The sequence below is a fragment of the Clarias gariepinus genome, chromosome 3, assembly GCF_024256425.1.
Source record: "Clarias gariepinus isolate MV-2021 ecotype Netherlands chromosome 3, CGAR_prim_01v2, whole genome shotgun sequence".
In the NCBI taxonomy this organism is placed as follows: domain Eukaryota; kingdom Metazoa; phylum Chordata; class Actinopteri; order Siluriformes; family Clariidae; genus Clarias; species Clarias gariepinus.
The window spans coordinates 31,090,001-31,111,716 of NC_071102.1; the positions used below are offsets into that span (position 1 = coordinate 31,090,001).

Genomic DNA, 21,716 nt, shown 5'->3' on the forward strand with positions numbered 1-21,716 from the left:
AACAAACCCTTGCCTGATGATGGCTATGTGATTTTAAAGCTGTGTCAAACAGGACTTTAGTGTCTTAACGACTTGCACTTGCCACAGGAGTAGTGCTGAAAAAACAAAACAAAAAAAAAACCGGTTCTGTGAACTGACCTTCTCTGAGAGGTACTGCTCATAGACCCCGAGAGCAGCGGCCTTTAACAGGCCCTTAGTCTGTCCACTCTGCTTCCTGCCGTCCTTCTGCCAGCTCTGTAGAACCTCGAGTTGCTGCTGTGCTGTCACCCGGTATCCCTCCACCGTCAGCCAGAAGAACAGAGCTGCCTGACCCCCCATCTGCTGCATGTAGTCTGGATTTGTGACCAGATAAATAAAAGGATTTATACTATATCACTGAAATGATTATCAGGCTTTAAATGACTTTTCGTTTAATTTTGCAAAACTAACCCATAAAAAACTGAAGCGCTATGTTGTGCACGAGGATATGATCCAGTGGGATTATACACAATTTGCCGAAATTTGCAGCAAGTTTCACAGCATCGACTTCCTGCAAAGCAAAGACGATGAGCTAAAATTAAAACATACACCACCTGAATAAAAAATAAATTAATTGAATTACATTTCCTACCTTTCCTGATTGTAGTCTTTGTATTCTTGTTTCACAGACTTTTTTAACAAAGAGTAAACTGTTAATTTGATTTTTTATAGTGTTGATATCTGTGGAGAAACGAGACAATAGACAAGGTGTTGATGGATACATATATTTATCGCGTCTACAGAGTATGTCAGGACATCTTCATACAGGGGTGAGGTGTTAGGAAGAAAATGAAAGGGTGTGAAAACGGGAAAGCTGAACGACTGTGTGATCACAAATCACTATGCAACAGCAGAAGATCTGCAGTCATAAAAAAATATGTAAAAATATGAGTGAATACTGATCAAAATTCACAGGTTAATCACAGGTTGCCCTCTCTGTGCACATCCGTGAACATGCGTGTGTATATACCATCTCCTGCGGTATCTAGTGAGCGCAGATATTGGAGCTCCTCCTGCACTTTGTCTTTCACAGCCTCCAGTTCAGCCGGCTTGTCCGTCAGCTTCAGGATGTTCATGAAGGCTTCGTAGTTGCAGCTGGAGTCTCGGATCTACACACAAGCATACAAGGAACTTACATACAAACACATACGCGAACATGAGAGCATGGCACACGAGAACATACAGGTGAAACTGGAAAAATTTGAATATTGTGCAAAAGTTCATTTATTTCAGAAATGCCACTTAAAATTTTAAACTAATATACGAGATAGATTCATTACATACACTAATATATGAGATATGACTCATTTGTCATAATTGAGATGATTATGGCTTACAGCTCATGAAAATTGTGGATTTGGGGTTTTCTTGAGCTGTATGCCATAATTATCTTAATTATAACAAATCACAGCTTGAACTATCTTGCTTTGCATGTAATGAGTCTATCTCAGATATTAGTTTCAACATATAAGTTGCATTACTGAAATAAATGAACTTTTGCACAATATTCACATTTTTTGAGTTTCACCTGTATATGCAAACGTACACCAGGGCACGTTTTGAATCCTTTAGAACGGAGATCCAACAGCACAATATGAAACATCAGGCTCTCCTGCACTTACGGTTCCTTCAACACACTTCGTAAAACGCTTATTATTGTAGCAAGATGCTGAAAGGCTATGTTATGAATGTAAGAAAACAACTACTGACAGAAGTAAAGACCAAAGAAAATGCTGTAGCTAAAGAAGGCATACACTATTTAGTTTTTAAGCAGAAAAGACAAACCTGTAACACCCGTCAACATGACGGCCCATAAGCGTAATACAATTCTGTAGCTTTTAATATAATAATCCTTCAAGCGTAAGAAATTTCCCACAAACATAAGGGCAGTTTTTAACACATTTGCGAAAAGGTGAACATCTTTAATTTTTAAAGATGTTCCCACAAAGGTAAGGTGGAATAGTCATACTGTATTAGATTTTATTATCTTTGCCGATCCTGTTTAAAAATGGAAATGCAGCATAACATCAAATGCAAAAAGGCCACTACTATTAATCAGAAAACATACAGCATCTGGCAGATTACTGCCTTTAGCTTTGATGCGAAAATGATTCCTCATGCACCCAAAACCACAATTTAAATCCTGGAGTATACCACCAGAGATGGATCATTTAGTCCTTCAGTACATTCAGGTCATCAGCTGACTTCATGTTATTGCCAAATAACATTTCTGAGCCCAGACCTGACCAACTGAAGAAAACTATTGCTCTGGAATAGGCTCGATCTGAACTGATCAGACCACATGAACTTTTTCCATTGCTCCAAAGTTCAATGCTTTTGCTCACTATAAAGATATACAGTACACAGCTGCCTAGTAACAATCCTATGAGTTCTCATCACATTGTGTGTGTAGGGAAAAGCTCTTACTGATTTCCACAGTTTATTTATTTTATTATTATATATATATTTTTTATGCAAAGTGTTTAAATAATCTATATTCATGATTTCTTTTTGACCACATGACAGGTTTTAATAACGCTTTACATCGATTATTAACACAGTTCAAAACTCAAATCTTCTGTTTGATTATAATTTGACCCATGTGAATCTGTAATTTTTATTTTTATTTTTTTGGTCAGGGAGTGGATCAGAAAGAGCTTTTTTTTTTTTTTACCTTGAACCAATTTCAAGATTAAAATTTGCACTACACTACTGTCAGTGCTGCTGTTCTAGAAAATGAATAAACCGTTATTTCTTCTGAAGTGGTAAAAAACCATATACACAATACGAGAGACTTACCATCCAGATGATGAACTGATTGATATAATCAGGATCACTTAGTTGGTTAATTAACGGCAGCAGAACTCCTCTCGCCAAAATTTCCTGGACAGACAATACCACATGTTGCTTAGGTACAAAACATATAGGTGTACAGTGTACTGTATACACAGAGACAGACAAAAAATTGTATACACACTTCAGGAAAAGAAAAACTTGCATAAATATTGTAATACTAAATGTATTGCTATACTTTATATTGATATATAATGATAAAATTATTAATACAATATTATGATGATAATATTATACTACTATTAACCCTAGGATGCACAAGTGGGTCAAAAATGACCCGGAGAGGTCATTTTCTTGCAATATCTTTGTAATTAAAATTTGTTATCTTTTCATATTCCAGGTATTCCTCAAATAACATGTTTTTAAAATCATTCCATTAAAATGTTTAAGTTACCTCTTTTACTTTTTAAGAAATTATAATATTTGTATTACTACCCCAAGTATCCATAAGTGGGTCAAAAATGACCCACATGCATTTCCCATACAATTTTATGGGAACCTCAAGTCAAGTCAAGTCAAAGTTTATTGTCACAACCATAGTTATACATGCACAACATGTAGTGAAATGTATTGCATACAACCATCAGCCTCATCTAACAATCTGACAATAACAATTATTACATGACCTGCTCCTATAGTCAACTGCAGTCAGCGATTCATTCCCAGTGATTGTGTCACTGTGGATGAACAGCTTGTGCCATTCAGGGGCAGGAGTAAGTTTTTGCAGTACATGCCAAGCAAGCCCCCTCCCCCACCAGTACGGCCTAAAGATCTTCTGGGTTTGTGATGCACACATCCCATATGCGGTAGATGGGATGGTTTACATAGGGAGACAACCAGAAAAATCTGGGGGAGAACATTGTCCGGCAGTTGTGCAGTAGATTAAGAAACACAGGTCACAACATCACCACAGATAATTTTTTCACCAGTGTGCCTCTTGCGCAGCATCTCCTGAAAATGGCTCTCACTATTGTGGGGACTCTACGGCAGAACAAGCCAGATATCCCTCCTCTGATGAAGGGCTCCAAATCCAGGGAGGTTCACAGCACAGAGTTTGGATTCAATGGCAGCATTACTATGGCCAGCTACGTCAGAAAGAAAGGAATGGTTGTTGTCCTTCTGAGCACGATGCACCACAATAAAATGGTGGACGAAAACACCAGAAAGAAAAAACAAAAGTGATCACATTTTATAACAAGACCAAAGGAGGTGTTGACACCATGGACCAGATGGTTGGCACCTACACCTGCAAGCGACAAACACAAAGGTGGCCCATGGTGCTGTGGTACAACATCCTTGACATCGCCACCCTAAATGCCTATACCTTTTTCACGACTCAGCACCCTGAATTCAACAAAGGTATCACCAATGCACGACGACTCTTCCTCAAAGAGCTCTCAAAGGAGATTGTCATACCACACATGAGGAGTCGACTGGAAGGCTGCCCACAACTGCAAACCCCGATCATTGAAGCAATGGGAAGGTGTGGAGAAACAAAACCCACAACCCAGCCAAAGGACAGAAGCAGACAGGGCCAACTGAAGAGAAAGAGGTGTCAGATCTGCCCAAGTAACAAAGATCGCAAAGTCAGCAATAGGTGTGGGAAGTGCAATGTGCCTGTGTGCAATGATCACAGACAGAAAAAGGTAGTCTGTCACAACTGCATGCAGTGAGGACACAAGAAGGCAAAACAGGGACTATCACATCAAACGCTTTAGCAAACACGGAGACTTACCTGCAAGAGAATAGAAAAGAGTGAGGAACTGTCAATGACCAGACATTTACACACATACAAATAATGAATGTTGACATTGATCTATTGCTGTTCTGTATAATATTCGTTTTTTAATTATCAAAATGTTCAAAATCTGTAATAAAGTGAAAAATAATACAATTTCAAACATGAAATCATTTTTGTGTGGTCTAAAATGTAATACAGACTATGTTGCAATTCATTATTCACAACCAAAATGACAAAAATTGCATAAAACACATTGACTTTTATAGGTGGGTCAAAAATGACCCATTTATGGAAGAGTGTAGGGTCATATCACTTGTGCATCCTAGGGTTAATATAATATGCATCATATTTTTTCCCCAAAGCGTATATGTATATTTTTTCGGCTGACTTTGTGTGTGTGTGTGTGTGTGTGTGTGTATATGTACAGTATATACATATCAAGAAATTTGAGAAGTAAAAGACAAATGTTTCACAGTCATGTGTCGCCTTTTAAAATGTTAGGTTTTTTATACAACCTGAGATAAACAACAAAATATTAATTTCACTTTGGAAACATCATACTTTTTTTTTTTTTTACTTCTTTTTAATAGTGGATTTTCTTGACCTAAACCATGCTTTATTATTTTATTAAAATTATCTTGTTTTAATTTTTTGATTCCGAAGCCAAAACTGTAAATGGGATTTGATTAACCACAGGCATGCCAGAAGCTACTCCTTAAAAGCCACATTCCTCTCACAGTGGTGCAGTAACATCCCCCATTCCCATTCCTCACCCTGAGGAAGTATCTCATGTTCTTGTTGTGGAAGTCTCCAGGAGGTAGTAAGAGATACAGCAGCACCTCGCACAGATCCCGCAGGAACCCTGGTGTGAGGGAACACTGTTAGAAACCTTGTACCATCACAGACCATCCGGCATCTTTATCTGTAACTAGGAAGCAGACAAAAATGGATACTCTGTGTGTGTCCGTCTCTCCTCTTGTGAGTCTCACCTTCTTCATCTTTATGAGAGGTGCACACTATATCTCTGCAGATCTTCCTCTCCATCTCAACCTCCGTCTCAAAGAACGCATCCAGAAGCTCCTCGGGAGACTCCCCTGCACCACACACACACACTCAAACAACGTATACTTGCCCATATTGTCTCTCCTTTCTATTCCCTCTCTTATCCGTCTCTCCTTGTCTCCATCTCTCCTACTCCTGCTTCCTGTCTGTCTCTCTCCTTCTCCTACACATTCAGTTTTTTTCTGTTTGCTGCTCTCTCCGTTTCTCTTTCGCTTATTCATTTATACACACTGTTTCACTCCCATTCTGCTTGTCTTTCGTGTCCATCCTTTGCTCTCTCTTTCTTTCTGCTCCTGTCTGTTTCCTTCCTGTCATGTTCTCGTGCTCTCTGTCCATTTCTCTTGCTTGCTTTTTCTAGCTGTCTTTGTCTCTCTTTTGCTCGCTCTCTACATACACTTATCCCTTAAACCTCTGTCCTAAACTATTCTCAGGCCTACAAGCAGCTCTAGCCAGCAGCAGTGAACAGGTTTACCCTTATTTACAAATCTGTTCGTCTACAACTAATCAACTGAAGTAGCCGCAAGTGAAACAATATTTAAGCTGATCAGTGCTGCATTAATCTTGCTGTGAAACCAGTTTTTACTTAAACAGGAAGTGAAGCTACTGGTCAGGGTGACTCACGTTGTTTGGGGTCCTCCCTCTCGTTAAGCCTTTCCTGGGCCTTCCTGAAAACACGGAGGTGAGTGGCGAAGTCGTCAACCAGTCTGGTGGTGAAATATGGCTGCCAGTCCACCTCTTTGGACCTGAACAAAGCAAAGCATCATGGTCATCATTCTGGGTAGTTGGATACTACACAGGAAAGTTAACCTAAACTCATTAAAAACGTCCACAATTAAAACAAACCAAAAAATACATAAATAAACCAAATTAAAAAAATATGTTGTTATAATTATAGTGTAATTAATCACTTGGTTGGTGCATGATAATATTGTGTGGTGCACGTTAATAAAGCTGGCTTCAAACTCTATCCTACTTCTTGTTTGATGTTCATAGATTGCACAAAAGCGAAAAATGAAATCAGATTTATGTAATATGCTTAAAAAAACCCGTCAGAGGAACACGAGGGCGGGGCAAAAGTCATTCATAGGAAAGAGAGAGAGAGAGAGAGAGAGAGAGAGAGAGAGACAGGAATACTGTGCTACATTGCTGTTGGAATACTTGGGACCCTTGGAGTTTAGAATTGGAAGTTTTGAAAAAATTAAGTGATCACAAAACACACACCAAGCTATAAAACTGTTCTTTAGACTAGACAACACCACATGTATTTCATTGTCTGAGACGGAGTGCGAGAGTAGCAAAGAGGAACTTGATGGCTTGTCCTAGATTCTAGCAGGCTATTTGTGACCGTAAAGTCACTTCTGATTTTATATATATATATATATATATATATATATACACAAACATATACATATACATATATTTATCTATATATACATACATATCTATATACACTGTACATACATATCTATCTATCTATTTACATAAACACACACACACAAACATCAATGGTAACAAATGTATCCATTGACGTTATTATGCTCACTACATACAGTACGCTACTGACCTGGTTTATGTCCGCGGTAAAGTTAGTTTTGTATTCGCATCTCCGAATTCAATAGCTGCGTAAATAAACCCGCAGATAAGATACCTACATATATTTTCTCTCTACATTGTCTTTAAGCTACATTCGCCTTAAATTATAAATGTTTAAAAGCATAAACACCATTATTCTCTACGGCGCAGAATGATTTAGGAATCATCGCAAAATGCCGCACACCAACAAAAAGCGTAGCACGATACTGATCTTCCCTTCTGTTCAGCGCCTGATGGATCAAAAACTGTGGTTTATCACACCTGAGTTAAATTTCTGTAGTCACCCCCAGGACTGATTACTGCCACACCTGTTTCAATCAAGAACTTAAATAGGAGCTACCTGACACAGAGAAGTAGACCAAAAGCATCTCAAAAGCTAGACATCATGCCAAGATCCAAAGAAATTCAGGAACAAATGAGAACAAAAGTAATTGAAATCTATCAGTCTGGTAAAGGTTATAAAGCCATTTCTAAAGCGTTGGGACTCCAGCGAACCACAGTAAGAGCCATTATCCACAAATGGCAAAAACATGGAACTGTGGTGAACATTCCCAGGAGTGGCCGGCCGAATAAAATTACCCCAAAAGCGCAGAGACCCCAGGACAACATCTAAAGAACTGCAGGCCTCACTTGCCTCAATTAAGGTCAGTGTTCACGTCTCCACCATAAGAAATAGACTGGGCAAAAACGGCCTGCATGGCAGATTTCCAAGGCGCAAACCACTTTTAAGCAAAAAGAACATTAAGGCTCGTCTCAATTTTGCTAAAAAACATGTCAATGATTGCCCAGACTTTTGGGAAAATACCTTGTGGACCGACGAGACAAAAGTCGAACTTTTTGGAAGGTGCGTGTCCCGTTACATCTGGCGTAAAAGTAACACAGCATTTCAGAAAAAGAACATCATACCAACAGCAAAATATGGTGGTGGTAGTGTGATGGTCTGGGGTTGTTTTGCTGCTTCAGGACCTGGAAGGCTTGCTGTGATAGATGGAACCATGAATTCTACTGTCTACCAAAAAATCCTGAAGGAAAATGTCCAGCCATCTGTTCGTCAACTCAAGCTAAAGCGATCTTGGGTGCAGCAGGACAATGACCCAAAACACACCAGCAAATCCACCTCTGAATGGCTGAAGAAAAACAAAATGAAGACTTTGGAGTGGCCTAGTCAGAGTCCTGACCTGAAACCTATTGAGATGTTGTGGCATGACCTTAAAAAGGCGGTTCATGCTAGAAAACCCTCAAATAAAGCTGAATTACAACAATTCTAAATTAAAACAATTTTGGATGAATGGGCCAAAATTCCTCCAGAGCTCTGTAAAAGACTCGTTACAAGTTATCGCAAACGCTTGATTGCAGTTATTGCTGCTAAGGGTGGCCCAACCAGTTATTAGGTTCAGGGGGCAATTACTTTTTCACACAGGGCCATGTAGGTTTGGATTTTTTTTTCTCCCTAAATAATAAAAACCATCATTTAAAAACTGCATTTTGTGTTTACTTGTGTTATCTATGACTAATAGTTAAATGTGTTTGATGATCAGAAACATTTTGTGACAAACATGCAAAAGAATAAGAAATCAGGAAGGGGGCAAATAGTGTTTTACACCACTGTACATGCAAATATAAATTTCAATTAATCTAATATTTATTCCTAAGAGTTTCTGAGCTACTTAAACATTCGTAACACTCTAGGGATGCAATGCCTGTATTGTAACTTGTGTACAGAAAATAATTTGCAATAAATAAAAAAGGATTTAAAAAAAAACACCTATGTCCTCATCTGTTTTATGTTGTAAAATAGTTGTATTAAGGGTGGACTTTGCAACCTGTCCTTATATTTTCCAGTTTTAAAATGCCTCATTGAGTTTTATTGATAAAAAAAAATAATAATAATCAAATTTTGTGTTGTTTTTTGTCTTTTAATGTTGTCATTTATGCGCTATGCCAAAGCAATACTTTTTTAATGTCATATACCGTACTATAGGTTGTGCTGTGCTGAAAAAGTATACCAAAAATATATATATATTAAAAAATGGCCGAATTAGCCCAAGACCAGTAATGATTAATATGAAAAAGTGCATCTCAAAACATTTTATATTGCAAAAATGTTTTTAGAAAAAGTTTTTTTTTAATGAAACTCGTAAATAACACGTAAAGTAAAAATATTTAAAGCCTTTTTTAAATTTCAATTATTACAACTTTGTACAGCTTACATCTCATTAAAATGAAACATCCAATATCCTAAAATATTACAATAATTTTATATTAAGTTTGAGTAAATTACTATTCATACAGCTTAAAAACTGGGTTTTCTCTCAGTCTATTTTAGTACATGCTTGATAGCTGTCCCGAAGATAATCATCACCACTTTATATGTGGTGCGTAAGCACAAACGGTCAGCGCTGAAAGAGCTGGCTGTTCACAGAGTGCTGCATGGAAGCATAGTCATGAAAAGTTGACTAGAAGGGACAAAACTGGTAAGAAAAGGTGTATAGGCAACAGGGATGACCAGGGTCTTGACCAAGATTAGACAGTCAGGCAAAGACATTACAAGAAACTTGGGAGAGCTTCACATGGAGAGGAGTGAGGCTTGAGTCAGTGCATCAAGAGCCACCACACACATACATCCTCAAGTACAAAGTCAGGACAGCCGTCTACCAGGAGATTTTAGAGCACTCCATACTCCAGTATGCTGACAAGCTTTATGGAGATGCCGATTTTCTTTTCCAGCAGGACTTAGGACCTGCTTACTGTGCCAAAACCACCACCAACTGGGCTTGATTTGCCAGCCAACACATCTGACCGGAAACCCTTAGAGAGTCATGGAGTCTTGTCAGACAAGCTAAACAAGACAAGCTACAGACAAGCTAAAGACTGCTGCTATGAAAGCAACTTACTTTTCAATAACCCCTCACAGGCTGATTGCCTACATGCCATGCTACACTGATAGAATAATTTATGCTAAAAGAATCCTGATCAAGTACTGAGTGTGTAGATAAACATAACTGTTCAGAACTGAGTGATCTAAGGAAATACTGTAATATTCTGAGACACCGGATTTAATTGCATGAGCTGTAAGCAAGTAATAATCATAGTTAAAACAGAAAAAGTCTTGAAATGTCTCACTTTATGTGTAATGAAAGTATAAAATATGAGAACTTCACTTTTAAACCAAATTATGGGGGAAACGTTTCACTGATATTTGAAATTTTAAAGTTCCACTGTACTTATACTTGATATGCAATACCAATATATTCAACCTCTGTTAGTCAATTCATTACACGGAGATGTAAACCTGCTGAAAACATGACATGGGGACAATGGGGAAGAAGAAAAGATCTAAGAAGTTAAGGAGTACCGTGTAGAGAACTGCACAAGAGCGTTCTGCACCGTCTGTCGGATCTCCAGCAGGAAGGACTCATCCTCGCTCAGTGTGTAATACCAGTACTGGATGTAGTCCCTCAGAGCAAACTGAATCACCTGAAAATAGAGAGAGATTCAGATTACTGAGTCATGCACAAGCTATGTTCACACGTTGCTTCACTGTAATATTTTCATTACTGGAACTATAGCTACGTGTTGAGGGTCTGTTTATTAAAAATTTAACATTTTATCTTATTTCTGATCAAAAGAACGAAATGAACTAAATGACTCAAAAAAAGATTCATTCGTTTTGATGAACAAGATTTAAAGAACAGAGTTACTAAAATGATTCAAATTTCCCATCACTAATGTGTAGTGTTTTTGTGGCCACCGTCTGTGTTCACAGGTCACAGTAAATAAGGAGGAACAATGATTTTATGCAGCAGTCGATGCTGTTCTTGTGACTTTAAAATGTATGCAACTACTTTTTCTATACGTCAAGCCAAATAATCTGCTCACACACAACAAGTGGTTAAACTAAAGTTCATGAGTCTGATTGGGGAACAATAAACCTGATGACACACTTCAGCAAATTCATGTATAACCACAGTTAATCAGACATTACGCTAAACAAGCATGCTGTGTCTTCTAGTAATGGCGAACAGGTTTACGTCAGTAAAAAACTTATTTCTAAATTAACAAATTTCTTTAATGTGCATAAACGCGAAGCATCAGTAGCTATATTTAGGTCAAAAGCTTCTCCGTGCACAAAATGAAGTGTCTGACCTAATGATTTCACAGAGCTCTGACCACATGCATGTGACTTGTTTTCCTGCCGTGTCATCACTCTGACATTGTGGCAGCAGGTTGTGCAAGATCAGCTTCCACAGGATCATGACCCTGCACGAAATGTGAACGGACGTTACCTGCTGTAGAGGCTCGTCGATGAAGTTGGATCCCGTCAGACGCCGGTCGATTTTGATGGGTTTCGTCTCCTGCTTCAGCTCCTCTAAAGTCTAAGGAAACAGAGAGGGTGATGGGAGAAAGTTGGTGTGCTGTACTGTTGCACTGCTCAGTGTAGTTGTTTACACTTTTCTAGAGTCTATAGTCTGGGGGAAAATCAACGCTTGACTTTTCATGACTAGTTTGTTTGCTGCACAAGAAGGTTTGTTGTACAATGGGTACTGTGTTGCTTTCCTCCCGACTACATAAACATGTGTTCAGAAATCCATGATTTGCATGCCGTGTTATTTAGACTACAGTTTCAGGTACCTGAGCTGAAAAGGCGAGACAGTCAGTGCTTACCTTAGCTATGCCTGTTGGGGTGGGGGGCAGGTAGGAGTGTTCACATTTCTCCAGGTGTTTTTCAGAATTTGTCTTTCCAAATAAAAGCGTGACAGCAAAGCCCCTGAAGAAGAGGGAAAAAAAACACGAGACATTATTAAAAAAAAAAAAAAAAAAAAAAGATTTGCACGAGAAAGATGCACAGCTTTATAGTCATGGTCATAGGCAGTGCTAAAAGACCGAGGCACTTACCCGCCGAGAAAACAGAAGATATAAAAAGCCAAATAAAATATCGCAAAGGGTCCAAATGTGATGAGGAAAAGCAGGATTGCCAGGCCTCCCCATCCCCAGACAGACAGACTGGCCTGAAAAAAACAAACAAAAAAAAACTAATCACATACACGTCAAATTCCTTCTGAGGCAAACAGGACTGGGATTTAAAACACAATCCACACAAACCACTAATAAATACTTTCCTTTGACCCTTTCATCCAGCTAAAGCATTAAAAACTCTGTCTGCTAGCAGGCAGCTGGGTGCCAAAACATTGAAGCATCTGATAACTTCTGTGCTCTTTTTAGGCAAAAGCCATCGGAATGTTAAAGGGTGCAGGGAGGTCATTGTGATGATTTTGCACACAGTAACCCCCTGAAGTGCAGAAGCAGCTACAGCTGAATATTATTATTTAAGGGCCGTGTTCTTTGCCCGGGTATCTCACACTGAGATCGCCAGCCTGAAGTCAGGAGTGGTGAGGAGAGCAGCACTCGATTTGAACATAGTCTAGAAAAGCAGGAGAAATAGAAAATCCAATCCAGACATCCATCAGATTCTCAGAGTGGACAGCTGACCGAGCACTTTCAGTTTTATTTTTAACCACCGCACAGACTGAGTTGGAAAAAGGAAAAAGTTAGAAGAGGGTTATAAAAAAAAAATTATGTTGTTACATAAACAACCAATTACTGAATTGTATCTATACAGTAAGTCGCAGTAAAATCTTAGTTTCCATTTTTTTTTATCAATCTACATCATTTAAGTTAATGTAATATGAAGAAATGCGGGGTGGCTCAAGACTTTTGATTTTGATTATTGCTTTATCTCCGACCTGTACAGGTAAAGGACACTACATGTACAGAGTGAAAGCGTTTCACTTTCATCATTTTTGCATTATCTGTCATTAAGATATTCCTGCATCCAGCTACAAACCTATGAAAAAGTTTGTTATGCTTTTAAACACTAGTTTCAACTTTACCATCAAAACAGAATTTTAGAAAAAAAAGTTTATTTTAAATATATAATTTGTAATGTGCACCAGACTCTGTTATTTGTTGTTTAATAAAAAGCACCTTCAGTGTTTTAGCTGAAGATCTCACAGCCCTGTGTTTGACTCACGACTGAGGTAAAAATGAAGTCTTTCACTCTTCCCAGAAAGCTGGTTTTATCAGTAGATTCTGACAGAACGCATTTTCTTAACAAGGTAACAAGTCATGTTCTTTACACTACATGAGACAAACGTGAGCTAAAAGTTAATTGAAAACAGGTTGTGTGCGAGTTTATGAATGGCTCAATAAAAGATCCAAACTGAGAAGGAATAAAGCAAATAAAAGTGAGAAAGGAGCACATGCCCAGTCACCAGACTTCCTGTTTTTTCCAGTGCAGGAAAGCTGGCCTATTGCGTCATTGTAGCACTTGGTCAGGAGAGTGCACACAGACACACACACACAGACACACACACACAGACACACACACACAGACACACACACACACACAGACACACACACACAGACACACACACACAATCTCCAAGGTGAGCATAATACAAACTTTAAAAAAAAAAAAAAAAAAGAAAAAAAGCAACTCGCTTATAATTACAGCTAACATCCAGCCCTGTCTTTAGATTTCCATGATAACCAGAGATAAACTACTGCCAGTAAATGACAAATTACACTTTTTCTATATAGAAGACAGTTTAGGATTCACACAACACTTAAGTCTACTATCGGCAGATGATAAAACTCATGGCTCAGTGTGACCGATGTGATCTAAATGTTTTTAATGAATTGATTCTAAGCTTGATTCTGAGAGCAGATTGATATGAAATGACGCAATGCAAAATTAAATACGTGCAGAGGTTTCGACATTCCTTGCACTCAACCTGTAACTATTACTCTCCGGCAAAACTAGATGGGCTGACAGATGAATCAGATGTTCGTGCTAATTTAAGGGCTGTGTCGATATCATATCGAGGCACTCCTCTTTTATAACATCTTGTTATTATTAGTGAGAAAACTAAAGACATTCACAAAGTCACACATTCACAAACTCAGACATGCCTCAGGCATGCCGGAAAGAACACTAAGTAAGTTCTTCAAAGGTCAACTAAGACACACACACACACATACACACTGCGACAACAAGCATGACTCAACAGGTCACATGGGTAAAGCATACAAAGAGCAAACAAGGGACAAAATCAAAAGTCTGTTTATTTAATATTCGGTCTCAGAAGAGAAAGGACCAGAGCTCATGTTTACTAAGTGTCTCAGAATCACTCCTTGGAGCAGCGCTCAAAGTAAACTTAAAATTGAAATTATGCCTAGCTCAGAGTAGGACATAGAAGTTATTTATAAAGCTTCCTACCCTAATGTTTAGCAAGGAGTGGAACGGCTGTTCGAAAAGTGTGACACTCAGTTGTGCGACATTAACAAAACTTACAGATGCGTGATGTTCTTTAATCACAACTGTGCCTGTTTAAAGTGCCTGTAATAGAGCTGTGTAGGACTGTCACAATCTAACTGGAGATCACTTGCAGAACAGCGCTATCCGCTCCTTCCTCTTGCGTGATCTTACAGTTGCCCCTGATTGGCTGTAGAGCCGTTAATAATGTGAATACCTCTCTTCCCTCCCCCCTGAGAGCTCAGCCAATCTCTAGACCTAGACATCCAACCTTATAACGGAATCTTAAAAAAAAAAAAAAAAATGTGCACAGTCAATTTAATATGAATATCTAAAAATAATATTTTATATTAATTACACCTAATCCATAACCATATTGCATCCATAATCACTTGAGTGTAATGCTGTGACGCTGTTTTCAGTTCACAAACACCTCCTCATCGGTACCGGAGACAATAGTTTTAATGTTCATGCCACAGATGATGTCCCACAGCAGCTTGTTTTTGGTTGACTTCATGCTTTGTGATGGGGAAATGTATAAATCTGTGCATGATCTTCGGTAATTGATTTGTTATTTCGGACATTGTCGGCTGTGACAAACCCAAATCATCAAAGCTGAATCTTCGCTGTTACTAAAAATAAAAAATAAAAATAAAAACCCTACAGTAGAAGTCACTTTAGCTTCTGCCGAGACGGCATACAAATAGATAATGGACTGTATATAATTTAGGACTGCTGTAAGATGTGAACATGTTAGTTAGACTCAAGGGATTCTCACTGCCTTTTGTTTAATCCGACTTTCATCATCTATAAACCTTACGCTTTAGTTTTGTAAACTGATTGTTACAAAATAAACTGCTGCACAATTAGCCATTATGACTTGAACAGGATACGGAAATCCTCAAATCGGAGCTTCAAAGCTGCTCGCAAAATAATCAATACAGGTGTTCACACGAGCCACGACAGCGCAAGGGTCTCCTAAAACACTTTTTTAAACCCTTAAAGCCTACCGCTTATAGAACATAAAAAATACTCAAGAGGGAAAAAAAAAAAGCATGGATAGAGCTTAAACACTGAGGCTGAATGTTCTGAGGGCTGATTCAGAACAATAACGTAGTAGCACATTTCACATCCCTTCAGAAACTGGTTAAGGCAGTCAGCCCACTCTCTGTACGTGTAGCAGGAGTGTACTGTGGCTAGTCGTGTTTTAAGATCAACAAATCAGAGTCCTTAGAGTTTCACTAATCAACAAATAGAAACACTTCTTGTTACAGCATAAGGCAGAAACGTCTAGATTACTTTTAAAGATCACCTGCTAAAGACGACGTGCAAAAATGCACATCTGGAGACACCAATAAAAAAAAAAAACATTTGGAGTGGTGCAACAGTGTTTATCCATCATTAATTCCCTTCACGCTGCAGTTCACGGTGGGAAAAGTGTACCTTCTAGGAACGGAGGCAGAATCTGGGGTCGATAATAACTCGCCTTTAATCCGGGAGCAGGGTTAGTAATGAGATCTGAGTGAAAAGGAAGCACCCTCATTACGAAACAGGGGTCTGACGTGTTGAGACGTGTGATGCGTGGACACGCCATCAGGAGAGTTTAAACAACAGTAAACCGCTAACAGCGAACACACTGATATCTTATATAAAGGGGATCAGACAGTTAATTCGTCCTAAGCTGTAGCGCATCAAAAATAATGACTTGAAAGATCAGCAGAGATTGAGACTGATCGTCAGGGAAAGACTTTTATTTTTATTAAATTAAATTCAATTCAATTCAATTCAAAGTACAATTGACAGCACTGGGCTCGTTCTAGCATTAACAGATACAGCAAGATGTAAATTAATATTCCCCCCCTCCCCCCTCATACAATCCCACCTTCTGCGGCACAATTGGTTACAAGGATTTTCATTTTCTCCTACGATTGGTTAAGTCACCATGCCTCATGATATACGGGCCAATCACAGACTGTGAAGGTGGGACTTAAGGGCAACAGGTTTTTACTCAGTGAAAAATAACACTGAATTGTGGAGTGAGTAACAAATCCAGTGACTAGCAAAAACACCTCACCATTAGTTCACCTTGCCTTGTTTTCTTTTTATATAAGCAATGGCATGTGTGGCATTTCTGACGATACACACGATCCATTAAACAATTTAGTCCTTTTGTTAAACGTCACGCCTAGTCTGAGCTTGAAATTCCAGGGCACTTCTTAAAAGCACACACTGAGGCGGCTTAACGCTGAGTTTTTTCATTCTGCATAAATGACAAAATCCAAGGAAAAGTGGCATGTTAAGGGAGGCGAATTTATGTTTTTATAGTCTAGATTTCAGCTTGGTCACATGACTGAGCCATCGCTTCCCCGAGGTCCAAGACAACTAAACTAGCAAGATTTTATATCCTCTCTCTCATCAATCACAGCGACACAATGCAAAATCCGAGCATCTGTAAGCTCATGTATGTGGAAGAGGAAAGATAGCATTTTTGTTATAACAGTGCAACAGCTCCAAACAAGGATCCTACTGGATGACTCTGAGGCATGTGTTGGCCTCCCCACTCCAAACTGATGGCTGTGGTAGGATATGGAAGATTGGAAGTAAAATGGGAAAGGGGGGGGGGGTGCTTTAAGTTTGGTTGGTGGAGTTTTGGTAAGTTTGGTTTTTTTTTTAAACAAGTGTGTGCGTGTCAATACCGTCTGACCAACAATAAGAGGATAGTTTAGAAGTGTGCCAGGATTGTTGGTAAGTTGAGTGACATCTGTTAGGCACGTGTCAAGTTTTCACTTTCTGCAAAGCAAAAGCAGCTGAGTTGGACGTTTAAAGACTTAACTTGCTTGAGGCAATATTACTTCAGTTGGCAATAACCATACAGAAGTACAAAAGAAATCCACAAGTGCATTTCAAACAGAAACCTAGGAACATGTCATCATATACATGATGCTATTAACATTTTATCTAGACTTTATGAGGAATCTAATGCAAGCCTGACCCTGACGGAGTGTCTTTTCTGGTAAATTATCATTCAAATATTCCACGCGAGACATGACCATTAACAGAAGCTGCATGTTTTAATTTTCTCGGTAATGCTTACCGATGTACAGCTTTTTACACGATAAGCTATTTATCGGCTAAATTCCCAAGCTGCTCCACACACTCTGCTCATAGGCCTTGTACAGCAATCAAACAAGAGTGTGAGCATGAGGCTTTATATCAGAGTGAATTCTCTATCCCGAGTGAAAGGGTTAATACAAAATTTTTTCCCCAACAGCAGCTTTAATTTGAAATAGTGTGGTTATATCAATACATTATCATTTCTGTAATAACTTAATTGTTACATCTACATCCCACAAGTCTTCAGCAGAAAGTGCACGACTGCTTTTAGGTGTGTGACGACACTCCGGTCAGAACTCAGTACTTTTTTCATGATACAATTTAATTCACGAAATAATGTGAATTTTTTTTTAAATAATTATAGCTAAAAAATACCTTTTTTTTTTTTTTTTTAGAATCATTATCAATGCGCATTGTTCTCTGCAGTCACCTTACTGGTAAAGCTTGCACTCATCCTCCTCTTTATTTTCACAAGATTACACTCTTTAATACTTTGCATATATGAGTTGCTGTAATTTTTTTAATTATTATTATTTCCATTTAACTTTTACATACTCAAGTGGTACAACAAGCATTTCAACATTTTACATATGTGTGTTTGTATCTGGGTTCATTTCAAAACATTTGAATTTCAAGGTGTTACCCCTCGTAGACACAACCTTACCACTCACTAAACTCTAGAACATCTCTGTGGTGCCAGTAGGAAGGAAGACACATGTGGGGGAAAAAGTCAGACTTGTAGAGTATTTTCATTTCTGATAATACAGATTTACCAACAGTAAACATAGGACACTATTTCCTGTGATGCTTGGTCAATGCTTATAAAATGGGTCACACTGCGCTTGTAACCTCTTTCTACTTCCTGTCATTTGAGCGCACGGAAGTCAGGTTCACAGGACCCAAATAAACCTAAAATTAACAATAGCAGAGACTGGTCACAAGTATCACTGGTCTACCATTAGAGGATCTTTATCGTGAACAACTGAACAGGACGTTCACCTGACCATTAAAACAACCCCAGATCATAGCACTGCCTCCAGAGGCTTGTACAGTGGACCCTATGCATGATCGAATCCATCACTTATTGCTCTTCCCTTTTTACCCTGACACACCCATCACTCAATTGGATCAAACTGAACTCATCACCTTTTTTCATTGCTCTAAAGTCCAATCTATATGATACCTAAGAAGATTTAAGTGTTGTTTTCCTGTATAATCTCTTTAACAAACGTGCCCGTACAGAAACCTTCTTACTCCCACAATTACACTGCTGTTTTTTTACCATGCAACGTGAAGTGTTTAAGTGACTTCCACTTGTGATTTTTTCTGACCACATTTCTTCCACAAAGTTGAGAAACTTGAGTACTACTCTTCCAGATATTAGTGTTTCAAATGGTCCTTAATCCAGTTTCAGTCATTTCAAATCTCCTTAGTTGTTTTCTTTGCTTGATGTAGCTTAATAATCTGACCCTTCTAAAAGTGACTTTTTTTCTTGGCCAGGCAGTGTTTATCTGACCTCGGACCGAGTCCGTAAGTAAGTCAGATCCAATCTAAAAAAAAAAAGTGTTAGATTTGTGTGTTCAGTCAATCCTAAAAACCTATCGGATTTCAGGCTGGTCATGTGAAAATAGCCTTTTACTTTGAGATAATTTGTGTAAGAGAAAGCCCTGTGTCCTTGGGCAGAGAAGTTTAAAAGTTACTCAATAGCCCATATTTTATCATGAACATTGCATTGAATTTTCCATTTAAGTAAAATGCAATCGGTGCATGCCTAATATTAACACTTCGTATTCTGTAAACAGGAGCTGCAAGCCAACTGAAGTAGGTATATCCTGTTCTTTTCAAGGTGACTGTGTAAGCCTCGAGACATTTCTGTGCAGGTAAATGGCATGTGCATTACTACTATAAGTATATGTAGCTAGAAGCAGTTGTGTTACAGAAACGATGCTTCCTACTAGTCTGATTTACGAGCTAATCGATCTTTCCTCAACAACCACTCGAGCTATAAAGGGACCATTAAGGCATGAGTGAAAACCCATCAGGCCGCCCACTCAGCAGTTTATAGTGCATAGCTGATTAACTGCATAACGTGTGGACTGATTAGACAGTACACACGGGTCACGCTTAAAGAGACTCCTCGTAAGAGGATTACTTCCTCTGTGGACAAGTTTAAACCTGTGTATCAACACGTCCGTCACAGAAATAATACGACACCAATATCTGAGGCAGATATGATCCGATATCCTCTGTTTAATAGATGCTGACTTTAAAATTAGGATTTTAAAAACCATGCATGAAGTGCATAAGGTGTTTAGTAGTGCATAGAGTTCTGGTTTAGCCCATGATGTGGTTCAAATGGGAAGTAATATTAATATTGAGTCACTAAAATGTTCTCACACCATTTTTTTTAAACAAGTGTTGGTCCACTACCAACATTTATTGTATCAATCAGTTACCTCATCTCTGAAAAACAATAAAAGGTAAGGATTATCATTGACTAATGCATACAGTAAGCACTCTTTACGAACATGGTGAGCAAAAAAGCATCCCAAAATTCACCACGCACCAATCCATAAGGAACACACATCAGATTCAGCTTCTGTCAGCCAAGACCAAGAACCCAATGCTTCCATAGGACCTGGTTATAGGGAAATAACCCCCCAAATAATGGCTTCTGCTGCTGCATCTCATGCAAGTCCAGGTTCGAGTAGGACTCATGCAGGAATTACAATTCTTCCATATGCAAGATTCTCGTGAAGACCATTCCGAGGAAAGCAAAACCAAAACGTACCTCTGCTGCAGAGGAGAAGATCATTTAGAGTTACCAGCCTCATAAATCACAAATTAACAAACAGCACCTCAGATTAGAGCCGTTATGAAGACATTACAGAGCATAAATAGCAGACACATCTCAATATTAACTGTTCAAAAGAGATTATTGCATATTTTGGATGCTTCCAGTATTATTTTACAATGTAAGAAGAAATAAAAATCAGGAAAGACCGACCATGGAAATAGAAGGTGTCTCTAAACTTTTGACTGGTAGCGTAGGCACTACCTTGTCCGCCTTCACATGCGCTTCAAATGTCGAGCTGGCGGTCGGAAACCAGATACCGAGAAAAGCACATGCATTTCTAGATTCCTGCACCAATAAGCAACTAAGCCAACTCTATGTCCTTTAGCTTTTTTTCCACACTCAATTGCGATTTTTCAGCAGACGTTTAATGTTATATTAATGAGGTGTGAAAGCAGAAGTATCCTAGACGTTAGTGTGAACGATGTAATGCAACACAGCTAAACAAGTTACAGAAGAGATTCAGCTCAGCTAGTTAGTGAGATGACACTGCAATCCTGGAAGCTTTACAAAAAACTAAAGCACCACTGCATCAATCTTTTTATTTAGAAAACCAAATAGCATTGTGTGAAATGTAGGAATAGGATAAATTAGATCTAACACAAGTAATTGATATTTATTAGCTAGTTAGATTATTAAAATTACCAGATTAAATAAAATGTTTATAAATTAGCCGGATTACCTCAATTTATTTTATTGATTTTAAAATCAGTAATCCTTCATTGTAGAGACAGAGAGTACAGCTGAGTAATATTACAATACTTAAGCAGAAGTCAGAAGCTAAAAATAACAGGTGTCATCGTCTGCGTTTCAGCTGGGTCTATTTTAGTTTAGAGGATCAAAAATGTGTCACAGTTTGAACATTTTTAGTTAAAACATGATGAGGTTTACTAAAAACACTGTCTTTAACTTCTTACAGTTTTCTGCCAGATCAGCAGTCTGTTTAACATTAGCATCAATCAAATAAATATCAATACAGTAAATGCAAGTCTTTAAACTAAAGATCACGTGTTAAAAATAAAGATTTTACGCATGTCATTCAGGAGTAGTTTTAATTTGATTAATATTTTCAGCAGATCCATGAAGAAAGATCCTTGAAGTTATCAAGTTAACTGTCACTTTGAGACTCACCAATCAGCCATAACATTATGACCACATTTAATGCT

The 21,716-nt window shown here is 38.4% G+C and overlaps 1 protein-coding gene across 2 annotated transcripts in view; it reads right to left on the bottom strand.

Moving 5' to 3' along the window:
• The window catches only part of snx13 (sorting nexin 13), a 45,989-nt gene that overhangs the window by 13,938 nt on the left and 10,335 nt on the right, over nt 1–21,716 (bottom strand). For both annotated transcript variants that reach the window (XM_053492344.1, XM_053492343.1), the window contains exons 2-13: nt 12,164–12,276; nt 11,933–12,035; nt 11,554–11,643; nt 10,623–10,744; nt 6,296–6,417; nt 5,602–5,706; nt 5,386–5,474; nt 2,818–2,901; nt 989–1,127; nt 611–699; nt 430–529; nt 139–332 (exon numbers count right to left, since the gene is read on the bottom strand). In XM_053492344.1, coding sequence (XP_053348319.1) covers nt 139–332; nt 430–529; nt 611–699; nt 989–1,127; nt 2,818–2,901; nt 5,386–5,474; nt 5,602–5,706; nt 6,296–6,417; nt 10,623–10,744; nt 11,554–11,643; nt 11,933–12,035; nt 12,164–12,276 — 1,350 coding nt within the window. The remainder of the gene's footprint in view (nt 1–138; nt 333–429; nt 530–610; nt 700–988; nt 1,128–2,817; nt 2,902–5,385; nt 5,475–5,601; nt 5,707–6,295; nt 6,418–10,622; nt 10,745–11,553; nt 11,644–11,932; nt 12,036–12,163; nt 12,277–21,716) is intronic.